At 57.2% G+C, this 22,631-nt stretch overlaps 12 protein-coding genes across 12 annotated transcripts; 7 read left to right on the plus strand and 5 right to left on the minus strand.

The window, feature by feature from the left end:
* Window positions 1-854: 854 nt before the first annotated feature.
* On the minus strand, window positions 855-1,929 carry SCHCODRAFT_02639353 (uncharacterized protein). The gene is made up of 4 exons (XM_003028416.3): window positions 1,636-1,929; window positions 1,538-1,586; window positions 1,432-1,487; window positions 855-1,332 (listed from the first exon to the last, which is right to left on the minus strand). Exons 1-4 carry the CDS (start codon window positions 1,666-1,668, stop codon window positions 1,102-1,104), a joined length of 369 nt encoding a protein of 122 aa, XP_003028462.1. The 5' UTR covers window positions 1,669-1,929; the 3' UTR covers window positions 855-1,101.
* Window positions 1,770-2,513, plus strand: SCHCODRAFT_02639355 (uncharacterized protein). Its single transcript, XM_003028111.3, has 6 exons — window positions 1,770-1,938; window positions 1,994-2,016; window positions 2,064-2,116; window positions 2,169-2,192; window positions 2,242-2,323; window positions 2,378-2,513. The coding sequence occupies exons 1-5, from the start codon at window positions 1,820-1,822 to the stop codon at window positions 2,293-2,295; spliced, it is 273 nt and encodes a 90-aa protein (XP_003028157.1). The 5' UTR covers window positions 1,770-1,819; the 3' UTR covers window positions 2,296-2,323; window positions 2,378-2,513.
* Window positions 2,378-3,060, plus strand: SCHCODRAFT_02639358 (uncharacterized protein). Its single transcript, XM_050346074.1, has one exon. It carries the CDS (start codon window positions 2,526-2,528, stop codon window positions 2,745-2,747), a length of 222 nt encoding a protein of 73 aa, XP_050198270.1. The 5' UTR covers window positions 2,378-2,525; the 3' UTR covers window positions 2,748-3,060.
* Window positions 3,061-4,387: 1,327 nt separating this feature from the next.
* On the plus strand, window positions 4,388-7,356 carry SCHCODRAFT_02639363 (uncharacterized protein). Its single transcript, XM_003028112.2, has 11 exons — window positions 4,388-4,869; window positions 4,963-5,020; window positions 5,080-5,128; window positions 5,180-5,221; window positions 5,307-5,388; window positions 5,531-5,719; window positions 5,779-5,890; window positions 5,941-5,984; window positions 6,038-6,117; window positions 6,173-6,208; window positions 6,285-7,356. The coding sequence occupies exons 1-11, from the start codon at window positions 4,786-4,788 to the stop codon at window positions 7,120-7,122; spliced, it is 1,614 nt and encodes a 537-aa protein (XP_003028158.2). The 5' UTR covers window positions 4,388-4,785; the 3' UTR covers window positions 7,123-7,356.
* A 339-nt stretch (window positions 7,357-7,695) lies between these two features.
* SCHCODRAFT_02639368 (uncharacterized protein) lies at window positions 7,696-10,315 on the plus strand. The gene is made up of 13 exons (XM_003028113.2): window positions 7,696-8,252; window positions 8,395-8,452; window positions 8,508-8,559; window positions 8,625-8,666; window positions 8,728-8,809; window positions 8,864-8,878; window positions 8,932-9,105; window positions 9,155-9,208; window positions 9,259-9,316; window positions 9,365-9,408; window positions 9,462-9,538; window positions 9,597-9,632; window positions 9,682-10,315. The coding sequence occupies exons 1-13, from the start codon at window positions 8,172-8,174 to the stop codon at window positions 10,073-10,075; spliced, it is 1,167 nt and encodes a 388-aa protein (XP_003028159.1). The 5' UTR covers window positions 7,696-8,171; the 3' UTR covers window positions 10,076-10,315.
* On the minus strand, window positions 10,185-11,910 carry SCHCODRAFT_02553452 (uncharacterized protein; the record flags this gene model as incomplete). Its single annotated transcript, XM_050343692.1, has 2 exons — window positions 11,675-11,910; window positions 10,185-11,615 (listed from the first exon to the last, which is right to left on the minus strand). Coding segments are annotated over exons 1-2 (1,656 nt in total), but the record flags the coding sequence as incomplete, so codon positions are not given.
* A 438-nt stretch (window positions 11,911-12,348) lies between these two features.
* Window positions 12,349-13,231, plus strand: SCHCODRAFT_02515078 (uncharacterized protein; the record flags this gene model as incomplete). The annotated part of the gene is made up of 4 exons (XM_050343324.1): window positions 12,349-12,438; window positions 12,524-12,865; window positions 12,922-13,041; window positions 13,094-13,231. 4 exons carry the CDS (start codon window positions 12,349-12,351, stop codon window positions 13,229-13,231), a joined length of 690 nt encoding a protein of 229 aa, XP_050198272.1.
* A 280-nt stretch (window positions 13,232-13,511) lies between these two features.
* On the minus strand, window positions 13,512-14,473 carry SCHCODRAFT_02639377 (uncharacterized protein). The gene is made up of 5 exons (XM_050346075.1): window positions 14,276-14,473; window positions 14,097-14,228; window positions 13,898-14,040; window positions 13,648-13,842; window positions 13,512-13,586 (listed from the first exon to the last, which is right to left on the minus strand). The coding sequence occupies exons 3-4, from the start codon at window positions 14,002-14,004 to the stop codon at window positions 13,668-13,670; spliced, it is 282 nt and encodes a 93-aa protein (XP_050198273.1). The 5' UTR covers window positions 14,005-14,040; window positions 14,097-14,228; window positions 14,276-14,473; the 3' UTR covers window positions 13,512-13,586; window positions 13,648-13,667.
* On the minus strand, window positions 14,076-14,875 carry SCHCODRAFT_02515268 (uncharacterized protein; the record flags this gene model as incomplete). The annotated part of the gene is made up of 3 exons (XM_003028417.2): window positions 14,076-14,228; window positions 14,276-14,671; window positions 14,741-14,875. 3 exons carry the CDS (start codon window positions 14,873-14,875, stop codon window positions 14,076-14,078), a joined length of 684 nt encoding a protein of 227 aa, XP_003028463.1.
* A 27-nt stretch (window positions 14,876-14,902) lies between these two features.
* On the minus strand, window positions 14,903-18,249 carry SCHCODRAFT_02639379 (uncharacterized protein). The gene is made up of 7 exons (XM_050346076.1): window positions 17,865-18,249; window positions 17,294-17,814; window positions 17,035-17,239; window positions 16,623-16,981; window positions 16,299-16,571; window positions 15,696-16,248; window positions 14,903-15,646 (listed from the first exon to the last, which is right to left on the minus strand). Exons 1-7 carry the CDS (start codon window positions 18,238-18,240, stop codon window positions 14,982-14,984), a joined length of 2,952 nt encoding a protein of 983 aa, XP_050198274.1. The 5' UTR covers window positions 18,241-18,249; the 3' UTR covers window positions 14,903-14,981.
* SCHCODRAFT_02692546 (uncharacterized protein) lies at window positions 18,242-19,592 on the plus strand. Its single transcript, XM_003028114.2, has 3 exons — window positions 18,242-18,819; window positions 18,869-19,169; window positions 19,237-19,592. The coding sequence occupies exons 1-3, from the start codon at window positions 18,429-18,431 to the stop codon at window positions 19,388-19,390; spliced, it is 846 nt and encodes a 281-aa protein (XP_003028160.1). The 5' UTR covers window positions 18,242-18,428; the 3' UTR covers window positions 19,391-19,592.
* Window positions 19,593-21,099: 1,507 nt separating this feature from the next.
* On the plus strand, window positions 21,100-22,192 carry SCHCODRAFT_02515239 (uncharacterized protein; the record flags this gene model as incomplete). Its single annotated transcript, XM_003028115.2, has 4 exons — window positions 21,100-21,381; window positions 21,432-21,638; window positions 21,689-21,826; window positions 21,875-22,192. The coding sequence occupies 4 exons, from the start codon at window positions 21,100-21,102 to the stop codon at window positions 22,190-22,192; spliced, it is 945 nt and encodes a 314-aa protein (XP_003028161.1).
* Between the last annotated feature and the right edge of the window lie 439 nt (window positions 22,193-22,631).

Below are 22,631 nucleotides of genomic sequence, written 5' to 3' on the forward strand. Positions count from 1 at the left end.
GGCGAGGCTAACAATCGATGATGGGGAATTGGGGAATGGGCGAAGAAGCTTGCACCGCCGTTCGCGGGCGACCTGATACCTCTCATATATATCCCCGCTCATGCCGAAGGTTTGGCGCCCGGCGCCCCGAGCGCACTGAATGTCAAGGCAAGGCGTGTATGTCTCGAAGTCATTCTAGGAGTTCGGCATCCCGCTGCCCTCGCTGCGCCTTGATCAGCGGCGTTATATGTCGGAAAGAGCAGTACAAGGCGCTGATGAACAACCGCCATAGATAAACAAATAATAAGGGGACGTACGCACTCAAACTTTGGGCTTTGCAAAATCCCCACCTCTCAACCAAGATATTCTTGTAGCCATGGCGCAAGGCTAGTGGGATACGGTCTTGGGATGAACATGACCCGGGAAGCCCAGAATCCTTCGAGGATGGACGATGCGGCCCGCGCGAAGGGCACATTCTGCGCACCTTACGAAAGGGAATGTGGGCGGCCTTCCCGGCAATTCGTCTACCCCGTGTGGCGTGAAGCTAAGCCTGGTAGCAACGGAGCGCGAGTCGCAGTCGAGATCGATCGTGCAGCAGAAGCACCCTTCCGTATCATACTCACCACCACGGGCGCGCCCTTGTAGTTCAAAGACAATGCATGCATTACCTGCCAAAGGCGAAGTCAATCTGTATCACAACCCGAAGTACGGGATACATGCGCCGTCAAGCTTTGTGGGTTACTTACTGGTTTCTCTTCAAGCAATAGACGAGTCGATAGAGGCCGCGATATCAAGTAAGGGCTTTCTTAGTCGATGGATCGCTGAGGTTAGGGCCTGAGATCTGAGGGCCAGGGTTACACAGCAAAGGTCGCAATTGTGGCGTTGATTGTAGAGTCTTCAGACATGGCTCTTGACCGTTTGCGGAAGCTGTACACGGTCATGGTGCATGGGTCACGAACACTCGTGTGAGTGAGTATAAGCGACGCAGACGGCGGAAGGCTGATCTTGCAAGGCATTGAATGTGGTAAAAGTTTTGAGGACTCGAACGCACGCAGGATAAAGTGAAAACACCATGCATTCCATACACTCGATTCCACCCCACAGCACATCAGGCGTACCGCTCTAGTGGTGCTCGTGCTCCTCGACGACCGGGTCGGCCTCGAGCATCTCCAGGAACTCCTCCGCCGCGCTGGCAGCGGCAGGCGCCTCACCAGCTGCCGGCGCAGACGCGAGAGTCGGCTCAGCAGCGTCGTAGGCAGAGAGCTCCGCGGCGAGGTCAGTCGGGAGAGCCGGTGCAGCGGGCTTCTGGGGCGCAGACCACGAGCGGACCTGACCGACGTGCGCGTCCTTGGCCTGCGAGGATGAGTGTCAGTATGTCGATCATGCGAAACGCCAGGTGAAGGTGGTCGTGGGGGTGATGTAGGGATGGACGCGAGTAGGATAGACACGCACAGCAGGGGCGGGCTTGTACGACTTCAACTCCTTGATGTAGAGCTGCTGGACGATGTCTGCGAGGCGCGTCAGCATGCGGCCCACTTCCTGAGCTGGTAACACGCACCTGCGCGCGCGGCGGCAGACGTAGCGAACGCGCGGGACGCATTTTGGGCCTGCAAAACATCGGTGTCCACTCCCTCCGCCTCAACCGAGCGCACTCACGACCTTGGGCGCCTGCCTGAGCATGAACGACATGGTGGGGATGACGGGCGGGATAAAACGGCGAGTGCGCACGTGCAGCGTGATGCAGCCGCCGTGACCGCCCCGGCGTGACGCCCGGCACGCAAACAGCGCACGGAACAGAGCAGAGCAGAACACCTTGAACTCTTCTCTGCACCCGAACACGATGCTCGCTGCTACCAGGCTCACCACCGCGCGCCGCGCCGCGCCGCAGCTCACCACCGTCGCCAAGCGCTGGACTTCGAGCACCAAGGAGGGCTCGGTCGCGCAGTCCAAGGAGTTCTCGTGAGTTCGGCTCTCCGCGTCCCGGTTTTACGCGAAGGCTGACGCGCGACTGCAGGAAGAGGGAGAAGGCGCAGGAGGGTATGTTGTATGGTGCCCTGTGTACGCTAGATCTCATTCCGGCGCAGACAGCTACGCTCGCAAGCACGAGCAAGAGCTCCTCAAGAAGATGCGTGACGAGGTGTGTGGGGTGGAACAATGATTGAACCTGCCGGCTGACCCAGTGATTATAGATCGAGAAGAAGCGCAAGGAGCTGGTGAGTGCTTGCTAGCTCTCTGAGGATTGTATACTGACACTCATTGCAGGAAGCCCTTGAGAAGCAGCACGCTGATGAGGTCGCGAAGTCCAACAAGGACTGAGCGGAGGGCGGGAAGGATTGATTCTTTTGTGCGTCCTAGCCCTTCATATCCTCGCCTCAGGCCTAACGGCTGCTCCCTACAGCCTTTCTTACTCTCATGGCTGTCTTCACGCAAACCAAGGACGGATAAATACTCACCGATCTGTACTGCTACGTCCGTGAATGCCCTTCATCGCCGTCTTCTTCGCAAACCATGTCTGAGCTCTTGGCGTTTTCCGCACACTTCTTCGGATGTCTCTCGCTTGTCCTACAGCCCTCGCAACCCTGCCGTTCCTCCCATTCTTAATCCTTCCACCCTCTTCCCCCACCCGTGTCCCCGCTCACCTCCCGGCTTGCTACCCCGCGCACCCATTGCTCCAGGCCAAGGCCTGGAGTGCCTCGACCGCGCCAATGCGTACATCATGCGCGCCGCGTGATGAGCTTTCTATTGAGTCCCGCGGAGGATCGAAATGAATGTTGGGGTGACGTATTTGGGTCTTTGTGCGTATGCCTTGCCTGAAGGCTCCTTACAGTTGTTAAGGGCACCTTCTAAGGCTTCCTTCCCTTCCCGCGTAGACTTACCCTAGGCACCCTACCTTTCTATGCGACTGTACGTAAGTACAGTATGCGACTATACATCCATCATGCGGACCTCGAACCGGGTGAGTCTTCGAGTGAATGCGAAGGTTCTGACGGGTTCTGCTAGGTCCAGCTTAAGAGAAAGAGGGAAGCCTCGGATCCTGCAGCACTTCTTGGTCGAGGACGGGATAGGCTGAGCGAGCTTGGGCCTCAGGCGAGTCGTTGAGTCCTCGGTTGAACGCGAAGGTCGCCGACTGAACGCGAAGGAGTCGACTGAACGCGGAGGCGTCGACTGGACGAGGAGGAGCCGACGGGACGCGGAGGAATCGACTGGACGGAGGAGTCGACTGAACGCGGAGGAGTCGATAGGATCGTTGGCAAGATTTCGACCGACTTGAAGCGCGGTCGACCTAGCGAAGGGTCCGTACCTAGTGAAGGCACGGATCCTCCAGCTCTGTTTGCGAGAGATACAGTAGAGTTGGAACTCTCTTTGCGCATCCCGCTATCGTGACGGGCGCTGTTCCCAATCGCCGTTGAATGCCCTAGACGTTGGGCGCGGGACGAGCTAGCCGCGTCATACAGGATCAGGTAGCCGCCTCACACAGGACCAGCTACCCGTTCAGGCTACGCTTCCTACTTGGTCAGGACAAACTATCGATGGTCCAGGACCAGCCAACGTCGTGGCAGCCTCGGTGCCCATCTCCACCCGTCGTCCTATCTGCGGAACAACAAGGAGGAACGGCGGACATCTGCCATACAGAGAGATAGTGCCATGTGAAGAGATGGTGACCGTGCGTACAGTAGGCTGACGGGCTGCGCCAGGGTCGGTTGTCTGCAAGTATGTCTCGACTGCTGGAGGGTGCGTCCTCTTTGCCCACCTTGAATGCGCTTGCGCTGATCGCCTGCTTAGAACGTAGATCCCCGCAAGCACATCTGGCCTGGGTCGATGCTCCTCCCGGAGACTGGAAGCTGGGCGTTTTTGGTATGCTGCCCACGGGCGGTCGTATACGCAACACATGAAGTGATCAGCGTCGCGTCAATGGCATGCCCACCTCTTCCCTTCAACGGCGTACCCACTTCTTCCCCTCAATGGCGCACCCACTCCTTCTGCGTAGCTCTATCAAGATACTGTCATCGCAGGTAGCTATGAACAGGCGCTTTACTGGTATTGAGTGCGATCAGCGCGTACCACGCAGTAGTGCGCTCTCGAAGCGGGTGATGCAGTAGTGTGTGCCCATAGCGGGTGATGCGAACGCGGACTTGTACGATGATGATGCCGTTGCCGCGCATCGTACTGAGGCGCCTTGCTAGCTTGTGCGCCTTCAGCAGCAAGGGTACCGTAGGAATACCCAGCGTTCTGCAAGGGTTTGTGTAAGGTCTTCACTGGCAACCTGGAATCGCGCGCCTCGGATATAATCCATACAAGCAGTCAATTCGTGCGTGTGGACCACTAGACGAAGGCAGAGTGAAGGTGGCAGTGGCTATATGCATCGGAGGTGTCAGAGAGTGTCTGCAACGGGCAAGGAGAGTTGAAGGCGCTCTTCAAACGCACCCATCATGATCATCCCGTGCACGATACCGGTGGCGATGTCTATATAGCGAGGAGCACGGATGGCCTGCTTCTATCTTCGTGAAAGTCTTCCCCTCCTCCCCTCTCCCTACATCGACTCCCATCCTCGCGTCGGTGCCGGGTACCTCGCCGCGCCTCGGTCCTAGGCGTCGATCACCGCGTAGAGCCCGTTTCACCCGAGCGGCGAGCGCGTCACAGGCGCTCCTGCCGACGAGCACGTCGCTTGCTCACGCGCGGCTCTCTGCCCCTCCCGACCGCAGAACTCGAGTACAAACATCTCCCTCGTCGTGGTCGCCCTTCGCGCCAATCCCCCGATCAACAAGGCGGGCTCGACCACGATCTCGCGGGGTGCCCTCGATCACGATGCGCGCGTCGACGGTGCTGTGGCTGCTATGGGGGGTGCTGTGGGCGAGAGTGAAGGCAGAGGTGCTGGAGGCGATGCAGCAGGTGCGTTGACTGTCCGTCGATCGTGGGGTGCGCGCTCATGAGACGTTCCCCGCATGGCTCCTCCTTCCCCACATATCCTGCTTTGCTGAACAGTCCTGGCGGTTCGACTTCTACGACGACAGTGGGAATATCACGACGTTTCCCGTCTATGGCGCGTCGTGCTGCGCGCTATGCCCACCCGACGGGTACTGACTACACTCCATCTCGCAGAGCAATGCCAATCTATGCACGTCAAGTGGGGTCGGAGTAGTGCTACGGGGTCTGTCGTGCTCTATTGTTTCCCCCCTTAATCGCTCACATCTCCTCGCAGGCCAAGTGCAACGGCACCGTACTCATTCCTGATATACACCTCGTACGTCGAGTCCTCTCCTACTTCCCAACCCCCCTGATCTCTGCCTACTCGTCGTACATACGGGCTAACAAGTATCGCCCTTCAGAATATATCAATTCCCCTTCTTCCTTGATGTTGGCGACAGCCTCTCATACGACTTTGAGATCCCTTTCCCTCCAGGGACGCAGGTGAGTCTCTGTTCTTGCTTCCTCATCGATTGCCTAGACCCCCCTTCCTTTCTTCCGCCATGCCTTCCCCTATCCTTTTCCACGTATCCACCCTTCCCTCTTTGTTCTTCTTTGCCCCCGCCTAGCTGACCCTCCTTCCCAGATGCAAATCTGCATGTTCGATGCCAATGGGTACACCGGCGGCTGCCAATCCGTCGTCAGCATCGTGCCCAGCACGACCACCTTCAGCCGCACATGCACGAACGAGACGCTCAGCTGGCCGGAGGGGCCGCTCGACGTGGAGGCGGGGGACAACCAGGGGCCGCTGTCGTGGACTGCGTGGCCGGAGCAGGTGGGTGCAGTAATCTGCGCCCGGGCACAAGATTGAGCGTTCCTCTCTCTTTTTTCCAGTGCTCGGATCTGCAGTTCACGCCGAAGAACGGGACGCCGCCGTATACGCTGCAGATCGCGCCCGCGTCTCATCCGCCGTACAATACGACGCTGGACGATATGAGTACTTTCAGTGAGTCGTTTGGGGCATGGGCGAGGACTTGCAACTTACCTCATTGGCAGATTGGACCGTCGCGCTGACTTGGGCGACGCCGTTCTTCGTTTCTGTAAGCACCGCAGTCCCATGTTGCCAGAGGCATGAACTGACCCTACTACCCAGGTCGTCGACGCGGACTACAACTTATGGTCCATCGGCATGCTGCACAGCGGGGATGGAAAGGCGTCGTGTCTGGGTGGACCGTGAATAGTCTCCCATGTTCGCATATATCGACGAATGCTGACACCTGCGATTCAGAACAGTCACCAAGGTCTCTCCAGGCGCCGCTGCAGGGTGCGTCTCTCTTTGCCTCAAGCGCGTCGTCCCCGTGCTTATGCGAATCCTTGTGCTGACCCCTTCCCTCACCCAGAGCCGGCATCGGCGGCCTCGTCCTCGGCCTCACCCTCGGCGCTCTCGCCACCTGGTTCTTCCTCAAGCGCCGCCGATCGAAGAGAACCTCGTTGTCTTCTGCTAATGTACCCTTCGCCGCACACGATCCTTCGTACCCCGACGGTTACCCGTCACCTGGACTCAGCGCAGGCTACTTCGAGCAGCGGCAGTCGCACGTGGATCCGTACTCGCCTACGGGGATGGCAGGGGTGGGTTCGGGCAACGGGATGCCCTCGCCTACGCATGGCCTGGCTTCACCAATGCATGGTCTCACCTCGCCGACGCACGGAGTCGCCTCGCCGACGCATGGAGTCACCTTGCCCTCGGGAGGCATGACGCAGACCGGCGGGAGCTCCGTGCTCGCGTATCCGGGCCCTACGACATCCACGTACCCGAACACAACCACGTCCACCACATCCCGCCACCGCCCGCCCGACAGCACCGGCTCGGACGGCGGCCTCCAGAGCGGGCACAACGTGTACGTGCTGCACCACGACGGCGGCGCGGCGCCCGTGACCGTGTTCCACGGGGTCGTCGAGCTGCCGCCGCTGTATGCGGGGGATAGGGAGGCTGAGGGGGATGCGCGGATGGCGGACTTGAGGGACTCCAGCAGAACAGCGAGTCGCACGGACCTGCGAAGCTCGAGTAGAACGGATCTCAGGAGCTCTGGTCGGTCGGAGGAGAGCGAGGGGTTCGACCCTGGGTTCGATGAGGATACGAGGAGGCATGAGGTGGGGAAGCATGGGAGCTTCAGTCCGCGGTCGCTGGTGGACCAGAGGCGTCCAGTTGGTGTGAGGAAGCCGACTGGGCCGAGATGAGGCATGGGGGATCCTGTGGTCTTGGCTTGCTTATATGGGTTCACGACAAGCGATTATCTGCTGACGTCTGAGTGCTATATTGTTATGTGGATCGCTCTAAACACCTGCTGCGTCTAAGTTAATGTATACTGAACAGTACCGCCCTTGTGAGGCGCAATGTAAAGGTTTACTATAGCTAGTACTGAATCAATGACTCGTCAGAAACCAATGGCACACCGACCTTGGACAAGCCTCTTTTCCTATACTAGGTCGCATATGGCTTCTAAGAGAGGAGAAGATCCAGGTACTGGAAATTACGAGATCATTGCTCGCTATGATCGTGCTCGAGCGCAGCAAAACAGGAGACGGCCGTAAAGTTCAACAAGTCAACCACGTGTCTTCGGCAACTGCCGTCCAATTCTCACCGACCGCGTGAATCGCCTTGTCCTCGACTATCATCTAGCGATTCGCAGCAATTGGTATCGCATTCAAGAGGATTTCTATCTATTTCAGCAATACTCTGACTGGACGACGATCAAATATACATGCCGTGCGAACGCCAGGGGCATCAAGACCTGACAAGCGCCGCTTGCTCCTTACCTCCGACATGGCTCGAGCAGCTCAATGAAAAGCTCTCATGAGGCGCTCTGACCAATGGCGACGCTAGAGTCAAATTGCGAAACAACAGCCCGATGATAGCAACATGACGACCGTCCCCTCCTTACAGCCGCCTACATTAGCGCCTGACCTGCATCAACATCGCGCGGGAACTCCGAGCGAATGAACGCCTTGGCTGCTATGGTGAAAGCGTGCCTTCTTTCGAGCCGAGCTAGTGGGCAAGAGGGGCAGGAAGACATGGCGCTGACCAGTGTCGAGGTGTTGCTCCGGGAAGGCTGATGGACACGCGGGATTACGCGTTTGGAATCGATGAAAGGATGCAGGAAGCGCGTGAGGAGATATATGTACCTGCTCCTTCCTTGACGAAGCGCGTTGCTTCCCCCGAAGAGCATCGGGCAGCTCGGCCTCCTTCTTTTCGTTCACCTTCATCCTCTTTCCCTCCATTCTTGCCCATGTACGCGCTGGTTGTCGTGCTGCTTTGGGCTGCGCTGTGCGCGGGCGTGCGAGCCGTGGTCACTGATCACTTGCCATTGGTGAGAGCCGGTTTCACTAAGCGAATAGAGAGACCGCGCTGACCTTCGTCCATTGCCTTTCACTCTGACGTCCTTGTACTGACCCCCCAAATGCGCCGGCACCGTCCTCCGTCTGGTCCATCCTGTTGAATGTGGCACCTAGTCCTGGACGTTCGACTTCCTCGATGCGGACAACAACATCAAGCCCATCCCGGTGTATGGTGCGCACCTCATCTTGCTCGTAGCGGGCGTCACTGACCGAAGCTCGATGTGCAGAGCAGTGCGAAACGATGCACGTCAAGTGGTCGCGCGGATCTGTGGCAACGGGGTGAGTGCCTTGTTCTCAGCGCGGTGTCGACTCTCGTCGCGGTGCCTTCGCTGACTTCTATTCAGGCCGTCCGGAGTTGCGCCTTACTCCTTCTTAATCTATACATCGTGCGTCGGACGCTTCCTTTCCTCCGCTTTCCCATGGAACTGAGGTGGTTACGCGCTTCAGGATCCATACTTTTCCCTTCGTTATTGATGCCGGTAGTGGGTTGGACTTCGACTGGGAGGTACCGTTTCCGCCGAACACGCAGGTAAGCACTCTACGCATCGCTCTCGTCGCCTCGAAGACTGACTAAAATGTCGAGTTCCAAATATGCATGGTACGCTTCATCCTTTGATATGAACAAGAACGAGTCCTCATGGAATCACGAAGTTCGACTCGAATGGCAACACCGGTGGATGCCAGGCAGTCATGAGTGTCGTGTCAAACACAACGGCATTTTCAAGCACGTGCTCCAACTCAACGCTTAACTCGCCGAAGCAGCTGGATGTCGAAGCCTTCGACTCGCTTGGCGGAGAACTATCATTCACTGGGTGGCCAGCGCAGGTAATTTCCGAGCGCCTCTCGGAAACTGACAGCTAACCGCTCGAATCAGTGCACAGACATCCAGTTCGTACCAAAGAACGGTACTGGTCCGTACACTCTGACAGTGAGCCCTGTTGTTCGTCGACCACTTGTTCTTAAATGACCGAATGAAAGATCGCACCGCCGCTTCATCCGCCGTACAATGTGACTCTCGAGGATATGAGTGCCTTCAGTACGCATCTAAATTATACGCGCTCCGGCAAGATCTGATCATCCCCAGACTGGACAATCGCCCTCGGATGGACGACGCCCTTTTGGGTCTCGGTAAAGCATGGAAATATCTATGTCTCGTCCGTACTGACAAATGCTCACTGCAGATCGAAGACTCTGCCCACAACTCGTGGTCGAGAGGCCTTTTGCACAGCGGCGAGGGTGACTCGTTCTGCCTACGAATGTGAACATTCTTCCAACGGTTTCCCTTCCTTCGTCGTCAGCAGCTGACTCATTCGCAGCGTCCCCAAGGCCGTGTCCCCCGGTGCTGCAGCAGGGTGCGTCCATAACGCTTCATCGTGTCACGAAGCTCATATTTGTCCTTAGCATCGGAATCGGCGGCCTCGTCCTCGGTGCAGTCGTCGCCGCGCTCGGTTTGCTACACCGCCGTCGCTCCAAGGCAACCATGGTCGACATCGACCCGTCCGACCCCGCACCACAAACCGTCGAACGGCGCGTATCCGACAGCAACCCGGAGCACAACTTCTACCTCCTGCACCGGGACGGCGGCTCAGCGCCTGTAGCCGTCTACCGCGGCGTCGAGCGGCCGGTGATGGAAATGCCGCCACAGTACTCGAGTGAAGGCGATCCAAGCGTGACCCAAGAGTCACCGCGCGCCGAGGATTCGTTGGGACAGGCGGGGACGGCTACCCCAATGCCTCAGCCAGCTCGTCCGCGGAAGACGAGCCGGCCCTCCGAGAAGCTGGGAGTCGTCAACTGAAATCGGGTCATGCTGCAGTAGTTTGAATTTGGGACATCGTAGTACTTCCTCCACTTACGTGACGCTGTATCAACTGTATATGTACCAGTGTGTACACTCATAGCAAGGTATCGCTCTCGCTATCCAGCTTGATTAGTTCCAGTCGCACCTCTGGCCACCGTCCCGTCGGCCAATCCATGGCGGTTGTGGGGCTCTCGTCCCACTCCCAGAAATTGTCCTTCCATCTCTTGTACATCCCCTCCCTCGGCGGCTGCGAGGCGAGGCTGCGTCCCCGCGCGAAGACGCAGCGAAGGTACCGCGCCACCGCGGACGGGTCCTCGAGCGGCGAGTCAGCGAAGTGCATGCGAGCGTGCTTCGGCCCGCGCAAATTCTCAATATCTACATCCGTGCCAGTGGCGTGCTTAAGCTCGGGAACGCTCGTGGCGTCGAGACGAATGCACAGACCGCACAGCTTCGGACACGCGCGCGTGATTGCGGGGAGCACGCCGAGTGTCGTGCGCACCTGGCGCGTCCCGGCATCGAGCCCTAGACGACAATTCATGGCGTGCGTGTCTATGATGAGGTACTCGAGCTGGGGCAGTGCTTGAGCAAGCGCCGCGAGGTCTCTGTCGCATGCGTCGACCCAGCAGTCTATGCCTAGGTACGAGAGGTTTGGATACCGGTAGGCGAGCTGCAGGACGTGCGCGCCCGGAACGGGACCCCATGAGAGGTCGATGTCGCAGTTGTGGTAGTACAGAATCTGCTTTAGATACGTTGGATCCAGGGCCTGCGCGAGGAGGTCCAAGTTGCGGTGGCGAACGTCGATGTTCAAGTTCGCGTCTTCCTCTTCGTAGCACACAGCGTCGAACGCTGTTACTCTGAGAGGCGTCTGCACGACCGCGAAGAACCTCTCAAGCCCAGCCGGGTCTTCGAGCTCAAGCTTGACGTGACGCATGGCATTCGGAATCTGCAACGATGGTGACGGCGGAGCCGCTCGATCGACCTGGTTCATGAACGTCTGGGTGACGCGCAAATCCAGTGAGTGCAGAGATGAGAGTTTGTCGAGGCACTGGATGGTTTCGATGCTGAGGTGTGCCATTGTCAGACTTTCCAGGGTGAGAAGTCGCCGCAGCAAGTCAGGAGGAGGAAAAAGTCGAGAGCCCTTGCAGTCCATGCCAGTGACGCTTCGCAATCCAGGGCAGAGATTCGGGAGATCTCGCAGTAGCCACTCCGAATGAGCAGAGTCACCGTCCCATAGTCCCGCCGTAAGAGATGTGATGGACGGAGAGAACAGCATTGGAATGAGCGCAAGAGATTTCGGCTCAAACATGGAGCAATCGAGATGGAGAAGGCGGGGAAATATACAGTGAGGTCCCGCATAGTCAGATACGCTTTTCAGTGCACTATCGTCGATCTGCATGTCGTAGAAAGTATGGTAGGAACCGGAGCCACGAGATTGAATGGCCCCTCCTTTGCGCCGATGGAGATTCAGCAGGATTATACGCGACGCGTAGTATTGCATGCGCGCCCATCCTTGCGGTGATATGGGCTCCTTGATAACCTGCAGCGACGAGGTCAGTCCCATCTTCAATCTGCCGCCAGATCCAGCAATGAACGCACAAGGCGCAGCTCCCGGCTTGAAACCTCGTCGACTCGATGCTGGGGTAAGATCTTTAGGAGGGGTACAAGGCTGCGCTGTTCCCGCCAGAGTGCATCAAGCGCAACTTGGCATACTAGGCGGTCGGTGACCGCGAATGCTGCCAATGATCCGAACGAGTCAGAGCACTGAAGTTCTTCGCAAATGTTGCCGACGATCTCCGGTAGGTCCAGACATCTCAGAGTCATTGCCTGTGTTTAGATGCGCAGATTATGCGTGCTTGATATGCAGAGAAAAGGCGGGTCGGACATCAACAAGCGGTTCGGCATGATGCGCGACGTTGCCAAACACCCACAAATTGGGGTCGGAAGAAGCCGAGAATGTGCTTCATCCTCGACTTGCATATCTAGGTCCACTTCGTCAACATGATTATCTGATGTCCAGATACATTGTGCTACTGCTCGTCAATTGCTAGTGAAAATGTCACGGGCCTTGCTTGCTGATCGCATTGACACGCGATCATCACGTTGGCCTACCTGGTGGGATTCAGACGTAATTTTTTCCCTCTCTGCTTCCACCCTCGTGGTTCAGGAGCCAAAAGGTGCATCCCTTGGCCAAGCACCTTGGTCTGTCTTCTCTGGACGCTGCTGTCAACTCCCCCGCCCCCAATCGACTACACAACTCGCAGTATACTACAATGGGACGCTTATCGCAAGAGGACCGAGTCCTCCTTGACGAGCTCGTCAGGGAGAACGGGATAGATAAACTCAAGGAATATATCTCCCACGTTCCCACGTAAGTGTGCACTTCTACCACACCGCTCTGGCTCGCTATCCGCCCTTGTATGCGTACCGACTTTCTTTCTTTCGCAGACCTTCACGCCGACCCTCATCAAGATTCGCCGTATCACGCCCGAGAAAGCACATGAATGGATTGACCTCCAGGCGTTCGCAGCATGGCTAGTCAGCGACTGTCAGCAGCGGCTACGTGACTCGCCACTTCCCGATAACCCCGAGTTGCCTCAAGGGCGGCCAGCACCTACAGAGACGGGAAGTAACGATCGTACCGGACAACAGCCTTCGCCGCCTCCGTCGCAACGCAGGCCTTCGCACGCAAGGCGTGAACTGGAAACCGGGAGAGGCGGAGAGAGATCCAGAGCAGATGAAGGAGATGAGGCATATCGGACGAGTTTCCAGATCCGTAAAGACCCAGAGGTATATAACATTCGCCATCGTCTGCGAGCTCAGCTGTTCTTACGAGCCTGCAGCAGACAAAACGGCGGCGAGAGACGGTGTCTGCGTCCGATGACTCGGAGTCAGAGACGGATACGGAGAGAGAGGAACGCCCGAGGGCAGCGCCGGCCTCATCCCGTTCTCGTAGCTCGGGCAAGGTAACGTAATCTAGTTGATCAGCGACCACCTGAGGCTATAGCAAATCTTCAGACATGCGTGAACTGCAGGAATCGCGGCGTACCATGCGTGCCCCGAAAGCTCACATCCCGCTACGCGGCCGGATGCCAGCGTTGCTACGACGGCAAGACCAAATGCTCCCTCGTGGAATACCACCGTCAGAGGAGGTAATCAGGGGTCCATTACTCTAGATGCTACGCATGTCACTGAAAGTTGTAGGGCAAATATTGAGCGCAATTGAAAGATACCTTCGAATCTCTTAGGGACGCTATGTAGTTCTGCACAGCCCCCAGGTTCCTTTGAGGAGGACAGAAATGGACAGAAACCCGCCTACGCGCGCGCAAGTCCTTTGATGATAGCTTGAACGAAGACGTGCCTTCGTGGGTAGAAACGGAGTACTCGTGCGGTGTTGATACAGAACTGTTCTAACAGTGTTTATACAAGAGCCATAAGCCTGACGGTAAGCCTAGGGAGCTCGATCCGAACCCTGCATATGAAGATAGACTCCAAATCACACCGCCGCTCGCTTTACTGGCATGCAATGAGTAGGAGTAAATCAAGTGCATCATACGATTGTCCTCACTCACCATCTCGGCGAGGCTCAGCATTATTTTGCGATCTCAACTCGTTTACCGTTGATCTTGATCTTCCGAGTGGCGCCCGGACTTGAAAGCCAAGGGCCCGAGCTAACGCTCTTTGGGGGACCAGCATCGCTTCGATGGGTCGGCCTCCAATTACCGGCGGGAACCGGCCGCGGCAGCCAACTTAAGTCGATGGCGGGCCTGCATTCCATGCCATCAGTAAGACGACCTGGTTCAGGGGATGAAAGCAAGGTACATAAGCGCTGGATTTCCGTTACGAGAGGCGGGAACGTGCGAGCAGTGAATGCGCAGGCAGCTGCACTGGAAACAGGCCATAGCGCGATAGAGGCCCTTCTGAGGCATGCAGGGGATCCCCTGCTGTCTGCAGTACGAGCATGGCTGGAAGGATGGTCCACGTCTGTCAGAGGAACGTGCTAGGGGAGTGAACGACCTACGACGTCGAATGCTTTGTCCGTATCTTGAGAAGAGCCAGAATGGCCGATAGACGTCGTGAGTCTTGAGTTTTGGGAGCTTGACGCTTGTCTGGAATCCTCTTCGTCGAAGAAGCTCGTATGCTGCCGCTTTCGCTGGAGGATATGAGTCCCCAACCTACAATGAGGATGGGATAACATACATTGCGCGATTCGCGTGCCCCGCTATCGCCGGTGGTCAGCGGATCGTCGCTCTCGGGATGTGCCGCTACATCTTCAAGGTACGACGGCCGATCACGCTTCTGAAATTGCCTATACATCGAGAGCGGCAGCGAGGGTGGTCTTGGGGTACTCTCGGCTTGTGGCTGCTGCACCTCAGTTGTTCGCGATTGCTGCACCTCAGTGGGGCGCGGCTGCTGAACATCGGTACCCCGCTGCTTCTCGACGTCGGGCGGCGCAGGATCTCGAGGAGGCGTGGGCCCGCGCAGCCGCTTCTGGCAGTCCTCGACGAGCCACGCCGCGAAAGCGCTCAGATCTATCCACTCGTGCGCGTTTTCGGGCGTGATGCGCCGTATCTTGATGACTGTGGGCGTGAAATTCTAGGATAGGGCCGAGGTTATTCAGAATGTCTTCTCGCGTAGATAACCATTCCAAGTCGGAGTGCTTACGCGAGAGATGTAGTCCTTGACCTTGTCCGATCCGTTCTCCTTGATGAGGTCGTCGAGGAGGGCTCGGTCTTCTTCATCAGGAAACTGACGCTGTCCTGCCGCCGCCCACGTCCTTTTTGATGTGTCCTGGAGCATCCTTTTCCTTTTGAGCTTCAGCCTTTTCAAAGTAGTCACATCCTGTGTACGTCCTCTCGAAATCATTATAGACAAGTGATTCAGCAGTGTATATGGGCTACTGTGACTAATAGGCTATCTCGAAGGCGTGATGGTCCGCATATTTATTGACAAAAAATGCTTTAAAGCAGTCCAATGAGTTCAAATGTGAGAAGCGAAGGGGTATCTCCTGGCCACCGGCAGCACCAATGAGATGGGCCCCTCGAAGGATAGCATCGACATGGATGACATCCATGATGCGCTCGCCGGTCTCGTCGATGTCAGGTTCGACCATCCAGAGACCTGTATCCGGATACGGGGCATCCCCGATCGCAGAATACCACGCAACAAGCGCGCACGGATACTCGACGCCCTCGTGACGGAAGGAGAAGAAGAGCATCACGCGAGCAGCGTGAAGCCCGCGGAAGCCTGGTTCGTCCTCGTTTTGGGTCACAAATACGCAATCGCGTCGCGGGGCGCCGCCTCTCCAGGATGGTACCGAGCGTATGCGCTCCCGGTGCATCCCACCCGCACCGCATTGGTCGCTAGGCGCGTAGAACGTGGCTATTGCTGAGCCAACAACGTGTAGGTTGCCGTCAAAGGAGGGGTATTCGGAGGGAGGGATGTCGATCGAAGGAATGTCGCTTTGGGGATGAGCCTGCTCGTACAGGAAGCGTTGAATGAGTAGGCGGAGGGAAGGGAGGTTAAGGCGATCAGATAGGGCATCAACGTTGCGCGGACCGAGATTTCGAACTGGTACGGGATTGAGTAGTCTGTCGACAGGAGGAGATTGACCACGCACCTCGTGTCTTTGCCAAAATGACCTCGCCCATGACTTTCCTGCTTTCAGATGCGCCCGCGTCGTCTTCGTCATCTCCGGTAGCAGCCGGCAAAGGGAGGTCGTACGCAATCGGCCGTTGTTGAGGGGACAGCATGTGTCGAGATTCGAAGTCGGTGCGACACGCCGAAAGCTTGTCGATGCGCTCGTTGATGACCAGCATCTGACGAAGCGCGTTGTACCGGTTGCTGCGACGCCATGGCTTCTTGACGGCGCGAATATGCGCCGACTCTGTGATAGATGAGCATAGACCATTGAGCGCGCCGAACTCCTGGATAACGTGGACGTAGTGGACGAGGGCATGCTGCCGAGGAATCGAGAAACCGCCATCAGGACGCACTCCTTCGAGCTCGAAGACCACTCGCTCGCGGTGGAAGCGCTCGAGCGCGGCTTGGATTTGCGTGATCGCATCCTCGTCAATGGTGTTGCGACGGACGAGATAGCAAAATTCCAAGAATGAACTGACCGCCCGGACCATTTGCGCCGGCACATAGCCTTCGATGGCAGGAAGGATGACCTGGGAACTCGTCAGTTGGTTTTACAAGTCTTGAAAGCCAGCTAGCACACCTTCATGAGGGCCTTTGAGTCGTCGCCCGTCCATTGCTTGAAGCCGCGTCCTTGGGGGAATCGCCGAAGGCCAGGAAAGCTTGGAACAGCGGCTATACGGCGATCGATATCGGCTATGATGCGCTCTGCAGCCGCCTTCCCGTACTTGAGCTCGAGGTAGTCGAAGATCCAGGTGATAAGGTGGTCCTTGAACGTGCCCTTGATGCACTGATGAAGGAGGTCGGAGGTCAGGAGCTCGTGGATGTCGGCGTATGGGAAGTCGTAGGTGAAAGGCTGGTGTACATGAGTGAAGGGAAAGCACAAACAGATGAGCAATCAACGTACCTTGCAATCAGGGATCACACCATAATCGTCCCAGAGCGTCTTCGCATCGAACGCCTCGAGAAGGGCGTCTGTGTGGCTGTGCTTGCGACGCGTCGACGCGCCGTCCAAATCATCTGGATGAGCTGTACAGCGGGGACACCAGCCCTGTACAATACACGCCAGCAGGACTTGCTCCGGGTAATCGGCAATGTAGGGCCCGATCCCATAGATAGTCTTGCGGTAGTGTCCATCGCCATAGCGCACGATCTCCGGTGTCTTCATTCCTGGCCTGAGTCGAAGGAGGATGAACCGCAGCGACGCATGAAGAAGTTGCCGTCGAAATGATCTGAATGTTGCGCTATCATGGTGCTCCTTGTCGGCTGAGCAGGGCATCGTTAGTCAGGCAAAGAACAGATGAAGCAGAGGGACGCACTTTTCGGAATAGACAAAAACCCGATCAATGTTACTGCACCACGGTGACCTCGTCGGACGGTGTTGTGCACAAGCCCGTTGGACATGTACAGAGGGTAGAACTCATTCTGCCCAGTTGCGACAGAGACCGTTGTCTTGTCGCTCCCGAAGATGGCAGGACAGTAAACGGCTCCGTCCGCTTCTGGGACCTCTTCGGCAACCTTGTCCTTCATGAGAGTGTGAGATGTCTCTCCTTAATGGTGAGGGAGCACAGTACGTACAGCTTGTCGCCAGGGATGGTTGCCTGACATGTAGTCAGAGAAGACGCGCTTCTCCCGTGCGTTATACAGCCGCTTCGGCGCAAAGTCCATCTGGTCTGCGTAGTCGGGATTCTGCAGCTGCGTGTGAAGGACCTTTCGAGGGCAGCGGAAAAAGACCTCGTATTCGCTGGTCTGCCATTCGGGAGGGACGTCTGAGTCGAGTTGGCCGTCGAACGTCATGGTGAATGATTCCCAGGGGACAGATCCGTGCGGGATGGCGTCAATCGTCTCGTACACGTCCTTGGCGTTTGCGAATGGCGGCTCCATGTAGTCGGTGTCGGACAAAGTCGAAGCCCAGATATCGAGGAGCTCGTTGATGAATGGGGCTGACACCTGGCCTTTTCTGTACAGGAGGTCGGCGAGCTGAAAGCTCTCACGCGAGTCGAACGGGGACCAGTCGTTGTCAGCGGGCTGCGGTGCGTCGTCCTCAGGCGGAGGCGCATTGGGAGGGAGGAAATTCCCGTCCTTGTCGCAAGGGCGGCCTGATTCTCGAATGAGCATAGACTGAGGTATAGCTTAACTGTAGACGTACCATTCAACACGGGGTGGTAGCGTACTTTACCGCCATCCTTCAAAGGTCTCCATCCGTCGTTGTTGCCGGTATTGTCTTCAGGACCACGCGGCGCGCCCGACGGTCCAGCGGAGGCACTTTCTTCGAGATTTAGAGGTGGAGGTGATGGAGAAGACGGGGGAGGAGGCGAAGAGGACAACTGGGGTTGTTCTGATGTCGTAAGCCGTAATCGCTGCTCGTCTGGGGGAAGAACGGCAACTCGATGTCGAGCTGTGATGTGCGATCCAAGTCCTGTCTTGTTGCGGAAAGGCCCTGCCGTGCACCCTGGGTGGGGGCACGGGAGGACGGCAGGGAGGTGAACTTTTCGGATTCTTTTTCGGGGGCCTTCACTGGACATGACGGGCAGAGGACGGAGACTGGATAGCACGTACAAACAAATGGATACACGACGCCGGTAAATAAAAACACTCGCCGACTGGGATTGCTGAGTCAGCCTCAAACCCGAAATTCGCCAAGTCGTGCGCATCCTCTTCTTCCCCAACCACATTCCTTTCCTTTCCTCCAAGCACCAAAGTCACTCCTTTCATGGCAGGCAAGCGAGGTCGAGGCCGCGGGCATGGCCGCGGGGGTAAAGGTGGCGGCAATGGTCGAGCTATAGCAGGAAAGATAAGTGTCGAGCTTCCGCCCGGCGTTGAGCCCCCGCCCAGCGTCGAGCTTCCGTCGCGCGTCACACGCGAGGCAAACAAGACAGCTCACCCGGGTCTCCTTGACGCGAAGCAGCCTCGGCGTACTGCCGCAGAGATGGAGGAGGCTCGTGCGGCTGAAGTCGCGCAGGATGCAGCCAAGGAGCAGCAGCGCCAAGCGGCACTGCAGAAGGTCGCCACCGAGGAGGACGCCATGAGGCGCGAGGATGCCAGGCGCGCCCTGGAGGCATTCACGGGCCCCGCGACCCGTCAGGCTGTTAGCCAGCTAAAGGGTCAGTCGGCATTCAGTTGATGCTCGAGAAAATGCTGATCTAGCAGCAGAGGCCGCCGAGACAAGCGCCGAAGTACCTTCCTCCACTGAGGACAGTGATGTCGTGATGCTTGACGGTAGCTCGGATTCAGCCAGCGAAGTCGTTTCCAGCCCAGACTCTGACGCCTACGTGCCTCCACCAGGGGCTGAAGTCGAAGAGTCCGTGGCGAAGGCGAAGACGAAGAAACAGCACAAGAAGTTGACGCGGGAGGACGTGCGGACCCAGCGGCAGACGAGCGACGAACCGCCCGTGAGTAGTATCGTGGCCGCAGGAGACAAGTCGAACAAGCGCAAGGCCGCGGGCGTCGCCGAGTACGTAATGAACGAGATCGGTTCGCACGCGCACTGACCCTTGAACTCGTCCTTCTGTTCTCCCCAGTAATCTGCCCGCGAAGAAATGCAAGAAAGCACCCCCAAAGCCTGGGGGGATCGACACGAAGGCCCTCAAGGAAGTCAAGGACGCGGCCGATCACGCGAAGAAGACCAATGACGATTCGATGGTTCGCGTGGGGGGCTTCGCTGAAGACGACTAGTAAACTGGCCGTTCGGCATGTACGAGACCTGCGAGTGGGCAGTCCTCGGAAAAAAGCCGAATCCGGACGAAGCCAGTCGCGTGCCTCGTACTGTAGCGCTGTCTGACGGTGCTCCTGCACTGAAGTTACATATGTACTGTATATAACGTATCAGATACATACAATCATTTCAAGTCTGCAGATTCCGCAGGAATATGTGTAGTCATCACCACCCCTGCAGATCCCGTAGTTGCGAGGAGGGTAAGCAGCGTATTGAGGGGAGAGGGGGTTTGATACGGAGTGAGCATGTTTATACGTGCCGTGAGGGAAGGTTGGCTTAGATTGGGGGTTTGTGAGGACTTGGTGCAACAACAATGCGTAACCCGTCGCGTGCGCGTAGAAGCGTGGAGAGAAGTAGGAAAGGGATGAAGGGGGAAGGAGATGGTTAGGGCGGCGCTCGTACGCAGATCACGCGGGACGCGCATCGCGCGCGGGAGCGATCGGCCCCTCGCTCGTCGAGTACGCGTCCGGACGTGTCGCGAGGGATGAAAATTGGTCGGCAAAGAGACAGGCACCCATTGCATAGCGAGCACTGGAACGGCTAAGTGAGGGGGGAGAGGAGGGAACGGTGAGGGAGAGGTAATACGCGGTGCGTGCCATGGGTGTCAACGAGAAGGTGGGAGGGAGAGATAAAACCCCACTGCTGGAGAAGGAGGGGAGGGGGGGCTGCGGGTCGCAAAAGCAAAAGGGGAGGTAGGGTGTGGGGCGCAATGTAAGGGGAGGGGAAACGGGTCGGGGCGGAGACAGATGCGAGGGCGAGAGCGTATCCGACGTTACCATCGTCGATGGCGGGGAGGGAGAGATGGCGCACACTAGCCATTTCCGCCCGATTGTCATTGCAGATGCGTGTCAAACGTTAGCAAACACCGTTGTAGCTGGAGAGGGTGTGATTACGCACCTCCTTGCCTCCTTGCGCCGGACTCGTCACCGCAACTGGGTTGTAGAACGGGCCGAGCGGCGTAAAGGTCAATAACACAATTTTAAAGATGTTCAAATGGTGAAGGGGTGGGAATGGTAGCAGACGGCGAGGGGGAAGGTGGAAGGATCGCGGTGATGGTGGTGGAAGACTGCAAGCAGAGGGAAAAGATCAATACCGGACCGATCACCGAGGGTCGCGCGGCAACTCCCGAGGACGAACAGGAGTTCACGAAGGCTTCTTGAGCGCATAGAATTGTAGTCGACGATGCATGAGTACCTCAGGAGCATGCACAAATATTTTGATTGATTTAGGTGGAGGGAGACGTTCGCTTTTCAAGCTTTGAGGGGCCCGTCGAATATTGTGGCTGTGCAGGCAGACTCGGACCGGTCGTGCACGTGCTGAGGTCCTGCTAGAAGCGCAGCCTCTACGTACCAGATAGCTTTGAAAACGCGGGATACAGTTCGTATCGCATACGGGGACATACTCGATTTTTGGCGAAGCAATGCAAGCCTGAAGAAAGTGAAAAGGTGACTCAAACAAATCATCTCGGAGATAAGTTTGATGAACCGCTTGGACGTCTGATGGTGATGAATCCCGGTCAGGTAAAACGAGAGCTCTCGCAAGCTCGAGCAGGTCTCGTAATGAGGACGATGGAAAGGAGCGGGAAGGGATTCAGGGTCGCGCGAAAGGTGAACCGAGCGTGGTCAAGGTGCGTGCTCTGTTCCTGTCGCTCCACCCTCTACTCAAGATAATGCAGATCGCTGTCCCCGAGACTACTGTGCTCGTCAAGCAGGAGCCGATCTACCAAGCCAAGACCAAGAAGGAGGCGCGCGGTGGCTTGAACAAGTGGCTGACCAGTCACCTCCCAACTGCCCATCAGTCGACATTCCGTCTCCGCATCACACCGCACATGCGAGCGAAGCAAGGCACTCGACTGCCATGGGCGTCTGTCTTAATCGAAGATGTTCAGGAAGCCCTCGACATCTACGCACCAGGGGAGAAGGCCGTGCGAGGTGGCCCGTTCGTTGATCTCGTGCGTGACCATCTGTACATTGTGTCCATCTACTCACAACTGTCCTCCAGGTTACATATCGCCTCAATGATTCCCGTACGAACATGGCCAAGCACGCCATCTCTGTCGTGCAAGAGCTCTTTAGCGACGCACCATTCTTCGACAACGCCGACCTCATCAAGAAGTATGTCGAGCACGCGTTGAAGGTGGTGGGCGAGGGGTCGAAGGCGACGTCGCCCATGTGGTGGCAGCATTGGGGTGACGACGGTAAACATAAGGTGCGTGACCTGCCGCGCTCTCCAAGCTCGTCCTGAACCTCTATGTGCAGGGATTTCTTCAATCAGATCTCATCCTCGCAACCTTCTCGATCCACCTAGCTGAGACGGTGTACGCTCTCCCTGCCGACAATCCCGTGCCGCCGTGCTCTGATCCGCCGATTGGTGCACTCATACTTGCTGGGCAAGCCGTACGTGACAAGCCCAGTGCGGGATCTCGTACTCATGATCTTCTCAAGGTCGAGCATGCCCTCAAGACATTCAAGACCGGTACCTACAAGGCCCCCACCTCCCACTTCTCTGCAAGCAACTACGCTGATTACCACACTTCCGAAGACGGGGTGCTCAAGCTGAAGCGTCGGGCTACGCGCTACGTGCGACGTCTGCAAGGTTGGTCAGACGAGACGTGGGCCGATGTTCGGCGCCGCGCGCAGGCATTCCTCGATCCCAGCATCACCGAACGCCCGGCGGAATCAGTGGCCACCCCCGAGTCGAACGTCGAAGATGATGACGACTTTGATGTCGAGTCGGATGATGAGCTCCCCGAGGCGGACTGATGGGGGAGGGATCTGCATGGTCAATGCTCGCGATGAGCGCGCTGGAGTCACGGTCATCGGAGATGGTATGGCTGCAGTCCGCATGGCTGCCCAATATTTATATGGACTTGAAGGAAGGCTTCTCGTTCGTTCATTCGTGCATCTATAGACTACATACCCAATGATCCTGTATTACATGATTGTTCAGGAATAATATGCTCATCCAGCTCAAAGCGAAAGGACACGCGTGATTCACGAAAGGCTCATGACCGTGACGTGCAACGCTGGCTTGTTGCGGTTGGACGGCGGCCTGTCATGGGACACTGACGTCCTTCCCGTCCTGCTCAGGCGGAAAAGGAAAGTCGACCTGTCCCATACAAGATGCGTTGTCTTTTCGTCCTTTTCGTCCTTTTCGTCCTTTGGCAGGACGAAAAGGACGAAAAGGACGGGGGTGTCACTT

The sequence above is a fragment of the Schizophyllum commune genome (assembly GCF_000143185.2).
Source record: "Schizophyllum commune H4-8 unplaced genomic scaffold SCHCOscaffold_11, whole genome shotgun sequence".
NCBI lineage: Eukaryota > Fungi > Basidiomycota > Agaricomycetes > Agaricales > Schizophyllaceae > Schizophyllum > Schizophyllum commune.

Coding starts and splice junctions, on each gene's coding strand:
- SCHCODRAFT_02639353 (XM_003028416.3), bottom strand. CDS start 1,668: ATGTCGTTCATGCTCAGGCAGGCGCCCAAGGTC. Junction 1,587..1,635: donor TCAGGCAGGCGCCCAAGGTC/GTGAGTGCGCTC, acceptor GATGTTTTGCAG/GCCCAAAATGCGTCCCGCGC. Junction 1,333..1,431: donor CGTACAAGCCCGCCCCTGCT/GTGCGTGTCTAT, acceptor TCATCCTCGCAG/GCCAAGGACGCGCACGTCGG.
- SCHCODRAFT_02639355 (XM_003028111.3), top strand. CDS start 1,820: ATGCTCGCTGCTACCAGGCTCACCACCGCGCGCCGCGCCGCGCCGCAG. Junction 1,939..1,993: donor GCGCAGTCCAAGGAGTTCTC/GTGAGTTCGGCT, acceptor GCGCGACTGCAG/GAAGAGGGAGAAGGCGCAGG. Junction 2,017..2,063: donor GAGGGAGAAGGCGCAGGAGG/GTATGTTGTATG, acceptor ATTCCGGCGCAG/ACAGCTACGCTCGCAAGCAC.
- SCHCODRAFT_02639358 (XM_050346074.1), top strand. CDS start 2,526: ATGTCTCTCGCTTGTCCTACAGCCCTCGCAACCCTGCCGTTCCTCCCA.
- SCHCODRAFT_02639363 (XM_003028112.2), top strand. CDS start 4,786: ATGCGCGCGTCGACGGTGCTGTGGCTGCTATGGGGGGTGCTGTGGGCG. Junction 5,021..5,079: donor CACGACGTTTCCCGTCTATG/GCGCGTCGTGCT, acceptor TCCATCTCGCAG/AGCAATGCCAATCTATGCAC. Junction 5,389..5,530: donor CTTTCCCTCCAGGGACGCAG/GTGAGTCTCTGT, acceptor CCTCCTTCCCAG/ATGCAAATCTGCATGTTCGA.
- SCHCODRAFT_02639368 (XM_003028113.2), top strand. CDS start 8,172: ATGTACGCGCTGGTTGTCGTGCTGCTTTGGGCTGCGCTGTGCGCGGGC. Junction 9,317..9,364: donor CGAGGATATGAGTGCCTTCA/GTACGCATCTAA, acceptor GATCATCCCCAG/ACTGGACAATCGCCCTCGGA. Junction 9,539..9,596: donor GACTCGTTCTGCCTACGAAT/GTGAACATTCTT, acceptor ACTCATTCGCAG/CGTCCCCAAGGCCGTGTCCC.
- SCHCODRAFT_02639377 (XM_050346075.1), bottom strand. CDS start 14,004: ATGCCTCAGAAGGGCCTCTATCGCGCTATGGCCTGTTTCCAGTGCAGC. Junction 13,843..13,897: donor AACGGAAATCCAGCGCTTAT/GTACCTTGCTTT, acceptor CATGGAATGCAG/GCCCGCCATCGACTTAAGTT.
- SCHCODRAFT_02639379 (XM_050346076.1), bottom strand. CDS start 18,240: ATGTCCAGTGAAGGCCCCCGAAAAAGAATCCGAAAAGTTCACCTCCCT. Junction 17,815..17,864: donor CTACCACCCCGTGTTGAATG/GTACGTCTACAG, acceptor TTCGAGAATCAG/GCCGCCCTTGCGACAAGGAC. Junction 16,982..17,034: donor GTTTTTGTCTATTCCGAAAA/GTGCGTCCCTCT, acceptor TGCCCTGCTCAG/CCGACAAGGAGCACCATGAT.
- SCHCODRAFT_02692546 (XM_003028114.2), top strand. CDS start 18,429: ATGGCAGGCAAGCGAGGTCGAGGCCGCGGGCATGGCCGCGGGGGTAAA. Junction 18,820..18,868: donor GGCTGTTAGCCAGCTAAAGG/GTCAGTCGGCAT, acceptor ATCTAGCAGCAG/AGGCCGCCGAGACAAGCGCC. Junction 19,170..19,236: donor AAGGCCGCGGGCGTCGCCGA/GTACGTAATGAA, acceptor TGTTCTCCCCAG/TAATCTGCCCGCGAAGAAAT.